This window comes from Sinocyclocheilus anshuiensis, unplaced genomic scaffold (assembly GCF_001515605.1).
Source record: "Sinocyclocheilus anshuiensis isolate Anshui unplaced genomic scaffold, SAMN03320099.WGS_v1.1 scaffold1101, whole genome shotgun sequence".
Taxonomy (NCBI): Eukaryota; Metazoa; Chordata; class Actinopteri; order Cypriniformes; family Cyprinidae; genus Sinocyclocheilus; species Sinocyclocheilus anshuiensis.
Window position 1 is genome coordinate 95,743 of NW_015558562.1, and position 5,009 is coordinate 100,751.

The window sequence follows — 5,009 nt, forward strand, 5'->3', positions numbered from 1 at the left end:
CAGAAAGTTCAGAAGAACAGCATTTATTTGAAACAGATATCTGTTTACTGTCACTTTTGATCAATTTAATGCATCCTTGATTAATAAAAGTGTTAATTTCTGAACTATTGAATGATAGTAGATCACGGTTTCCACAAAAATATTCGGCATATATGAGGGAAAATAAGAAGTGCTTATGAAAAGCAAAGTTACATTGAGATATATATATATATAATTTTTTTCTTGCTGATCCGAAAAACAGTCCAATCCGTGGCTCAAAAACCATAATATGATCTGAACCGTGAGATTTGTAATCCATTGAACCACTAATAGTATCTCAGTGCTACTAGTCTTCTCAGGTCATGTGACTCGTGTGTGTGTGTGTGTGTGTGCGCGCTGCAGGAGGCCAGCGAGGCGTATCTGGTGGGTCTGTTTGAGGACACTAACCTGTGTGCCATCCACGCCAAGCGCGTCACCATCATGCCCAAAGACATCCAGCTGGCGCGCCGCATCCGCGGAGAACGCGCCTGAGCTCCTCTGTCTGTGTGTGTGTGTGTGTGTTGGTTGGTTGTGTACTCTCAGACGAGCTCTTGTGTCACGTCGTCGTGTGATTTAAAGCACAAGAGTTCAAGCCCTCAGGGTGATTAATTAAGGACTCCAGGCACTAATCGACACGTCGACTGATTTCGGGTGCTAAACACACACACAAACACACTCTCTCACACACACACACACACAGTCTGTCCATCGATCACGAGTGAAGGTTGAATAAGTGGGTCAGGGCTGATGTCTGCATTCAGGACTTTTGCGTCTCTCATGCAGGGTGCTAAAACAGCTCTGACCCATCCCAGAATTCCCTGCACCATCCATCACGAGCGCACGTGTGTGTGTGTGTGTGTGTGTGTGTGTGAGGCTGTCGATCAGCACGGGGTTTGTATACGAGCATCTCTCCAACAAATGTTTATTATTGCAATATTAAGAATTACTTTTAATAATTATTGATGTCTGTTTCTTTTTTTTTTATGCATTCATTTTTACATCACAAATCATGTTTATTTTCTAAAGGATGAGTTTGGGTTCAGTCTCAGGCATGTGAAGGGATGTTCAACATTACTCTAATTGGCTTCAGCGCTGAGAATAACGTTTATCTGCATAAACGACCCGTTCATTGATAGGAGAGTCTGGAAGGACTGACTTATTAATTTGAACTGAATAAATATATATTGGCTTGATACTGTTTTTGAGTTTTGCCACGATAATTTCCTTCATTACAGAGCAGTTTTCTACTCATCCCTTCAGCGTCTCACGACTCCTCAGGCAGACATGGAAACATTATTACTGAATCCTGCTTGATTTGTGGCTGTTTTTGTTTCTCCTTTATTCAGAGTCTGACTACAGAACATTCAGGTGTTTCAATAAACTGATCTTTGTAATTTGACATTTCTCCTAATTGCGTAATAAATGCATGTCACACTTTTGTGGTTTGTCTTTTATTGTGATGTTTAAATATATTGCATTCAACTCTTGTTATAGGAACTTGTTTTATTTTTTGCCTTTTTTTAAATTGTAAAGCACTTCATTTCTTGTATGAAAGACGCTATACAAATAAAGTATTAGATTACATATATTAGTTTATTAGACATAATTGCACATTATATTTGATTATTAGACTAGTACAGATATGGAATGGTCCCAACTAACCAAATTTCAACAAAAATCCAAATGTAGATGCAAATACATTTTTTTTAAATAGTTAAACATTAAATATAATTTAATATTTTAGTAAGGTAATGTAATCATTTACGGAGTGTCTTTTTACACTAAGTGAAGTTGATTTATTTGAAGAGGAAAGAAGAGACCCTTTCGTTTTTTGTTTGTTAATATTTTCTCCGTTCCTTGTTTCTCTCTAAGAATATGCGTAATTTTATTTTAGCACGCATTTTTAGGCACCGACCCGAGTTCGAATCCGCCTTTTGCTGAGTCCGTCTCTTTTCACATCTCATATCACATCGGAAAGGCATTTATTTTTAATAAAAATGAAGGAAATAATGGAAAAGTTGTAAATAAGGTATAGGGAGGGCTTTATCGTCCCAATAAGGCAACATCCATTTGATAATTTGAATAAAAATTATAATTTACACTCACTACATTATTATTGCATACTGTTTTATGATGTACTACAATACTGAGGTGCAAGATATTTGCCACTATTTGCAATAAGAAGTTTAAATAGCAGAAAATACTGCTGTTTTTAAATAAGTGTCTATCGCTATTTCCACTGTGTAAATAGCATATCGCTATGAGAAAATACTGCTATTTTCACTTTGTGTAAATAACCGCTGCCAATTATTGAACTAATTAAATGGAAACATCTATTATAATAATTACGCATTGAAATATGACCATAGTGAATTTATAAATTATTTACACCAACGAATAAGGCTTAATGTGTTGCAGACAACAACAAAAAATGTTTTAAGAACGTTTTGCCAACGTTCCCATTAAGTTATAAAAACGTTCTCTGAACGTCCTGAAGTAACATTTTAAAAATGTCAGACGAACGTCGAACTAAATAAATGATGCTTACATGATGTTTTTGTGCTAACGTTTTGAGAACATGCGATGCAATGACTCCGCCCACACGCGCGGCGGCGCTCCATGATGACGTCACTGCGCGTCCGATGACGTTACGTCCTCTGCAGCTTCCACGCGCCGCTTTTCCGCTCGCGAGGATCCGAGTGTCTGGAAAATAAACACAAATATAAACACTTAACATTAAAAAAATACTAAACAAACACCCGGAATCATGGCGACGACATTCGAGCAGATGAGAGCGAACGTCGGCAAACTTCTGCGGGGCATCGACAGGTGAAGATGATTATTAATAACCGATAAACATCAGAATCAAAGGACATATTAGAGCCCTAACTGTCTTCATAAAAATAATTAATTTATTCAAAGTAGGTGCTTGTGTGTCATATCGTTTTATCTGCGTGTAATAATTCGAATAATTGAAGTCACATGTATTTCTACAGTAGGATTGATTCAAAGCAGGTTCACAGAAAAAAAACGGAAATAATTGTTAAAATTATGCGTTTTTCTCGTAATTCTGACTTTTTTCCCTCAGAATTGCTTATTGTTTTCTCATAACTGACTTTTTAAATCAAAATGGCGCGTTTTTCTCGCATTTCTGACTTTTTTAAAATCAGAATAGTATGTTTTTCTCGCAGTTCTGAGGTTATATATCACAATTCTGACTTTTTTCCTCAGAAGACATCAGTGTCATTATCCAGATCAGTTCAGTGTTAAAACGAAGCGCGTTTAGTTGTTGTTTAATGGATCATTAATGAGTGTAATGTGATGATTACAGGTATAACCCGGAGAATCTGTCCACGCTTGAGCGGTACGTGGACACTCAGTCCAGAGAAAACACCTACGACCTGGAGGCCAACCTGGGCGTGCTCAAACTGTGAGTGCTGCACACTACCAAGGGCTCGACGTCAGTGCGTGTGTGTCCTCCGGTACCAGGGATGGAACCATGTCGAAATCTCACCATACGATATTTAAGAACAAAATTCAAATTTTGTACATTTTAAAGTTAAATTATTCTATCTAATGCACTTTGAGAGTCAAAATTAAGAGCTGCATCCCATGTTCTTAACTAAGAAAACTTCAGTGAATTGACTTGTAGCTGAACTTTAAAGGGACTCAACCCTCTTTTTATTTGTGATATAGTGTCTCAGTCTAAATTACAGTCACACTGGTGTTTTAGGAAGCCAAACAAATTAGAATATAATAATAATAATAGCAACAATATCAGTAATAGCCACATATTGTAAAACAATTGCACTGTAAAATAAATGAAAATGAATATTTACACTACAGCAGGGAAATTACAATACTTCTTTCCTAATTTCTACACTTGAAAGAGATATTGTGAATCTGGACTGCATTTAAACCGCTAGCTGTCAGCGATTCATAAACTGCACGAATAAGACGTTTAAATATATTTTAAAAACTACACTTTTTCCTGGAAGACCTATTGTTTCAGATCGTCATGTGACCACGATAATATCGAGACAGTTTTGCTATCGTGATATCATGATAATATCGTCACATCCCTGTCAGGTACCAGTTCAACCCGGCGTACTTCCAGACCACCGTCACGTCTCAGATCCTGCTCAAAGCGCTCACCAACCTGCCGCACACAGACTTCACGCTCTGCAAGTGTATGATCGACCAGACCCACGTATCCTTAATGTGCGCTTCTGGAGTTTGTCTCGACACGCTGCCGGAGTTTTTAAGATGTTCAGCATCATTACTCCACATGATCTTCAGAAATCATTCTAATATGCTGATTTGCTGCTCGAGAAACATTTCTGATTATTATCAATGTTGAAAACAGTTGTGCTGCACAATATTTTTGTGGAGATTCCAGATGTTTCCTTGACTGCAGTGTCGCAGCAGGAGGAGCGTCCGATAAGACAGATCCTGTATCTGGGAAACCTGCTGGAGACGTGCCACTTCCAGAGCTTCTGGGTACACACACACACACACTCACTCACTCACACACACACTCACTCACACACGCACGCTCACACACACACTCACTCACACACGCACGCTCACACACACACTCACTCACACACGCACGCTCACACACACACTCACTCACACACGCACGCTCACACACACACTCACTCACACACGCACGCTCACACACACACTCACTCACACACACACACAGTTGTGCTGCTGGATATTTTTGTGGAGATTCCAGATGTTTCCTTGACTGCAGTGTCGCAGCAGGAGGAGCGTCCGATAAGACAGATCCTGTATCTGGGAAACCTGCTGGAGACGTGCCACTTCCAGAGCTTCTGGGTACACACACACACACACTCACTCACTCACACACACACTCACTCACACACGCACGCTCACACACACACTCACTCACACACACACACGCTCACACACACACTCACACTCACTCACACACACACTCACTCACACACACACACACTCTCTCA

General features: G+C 39.3%; 2 protein-coding genes across 3 annotated transcripts in view; both read left to right on the forward strand.

The window, feature by feature from the left end:
- The window catches only part of LOC107679442 (histone H3.3), a 1,380-nt gene extending 711 nt beyond the window's left edge, over positions 1 to 669 (forward strand). The window contains exon 3 of the mRNA XM_016474987.1: positions 382 to 669. Coding sequence (XP_016330473.1) covers positions 382 to 510 — 129 coding nt within the window. The 3' untranslated portion in view covers positions 511 to 669. The remainder of the gene's footprint in view (positions 1 to 381) is intronic.
- A 1,956-nt stretch (positions 670 to 2,625) lies between these two features.
- eif3k (eukaryotic translation initiation factor 3, subunit K) overlaps positions 2,626 to 5,009 on the forward strand; it is a 6,365-nt gene continuing 3,981 nt past the window's right edge. Inside the window, exons 1-4 of one of the 2 annotated variants that reach the window (XM_016474984.1) lie at positions 2,626 to 2,847; positions 3,350 to 3,448; positions 4,108 to 4,228; positions 4,441 to 4,518. In XM_016474984.1, coding sequence (XP_016330470.1) covers positions 2,786 to 2,847; positions 3,350 to 3,448; positions 4,108 to 4,228; positions 4,441 to 4,518 — 360 coding nt within the window. In that variant the 5' untranslated portion in view covers positions 2,626 to 2,785. The remainder of the gene's footprint in view (positions 2,848 to 3,349; positions 3,449 to 4,107; positions 4,229 to 4,440; positions 4,519 to 5,009) is intronic. The other variant, XM_016474985.1, reaches the window with a different exon arrangement.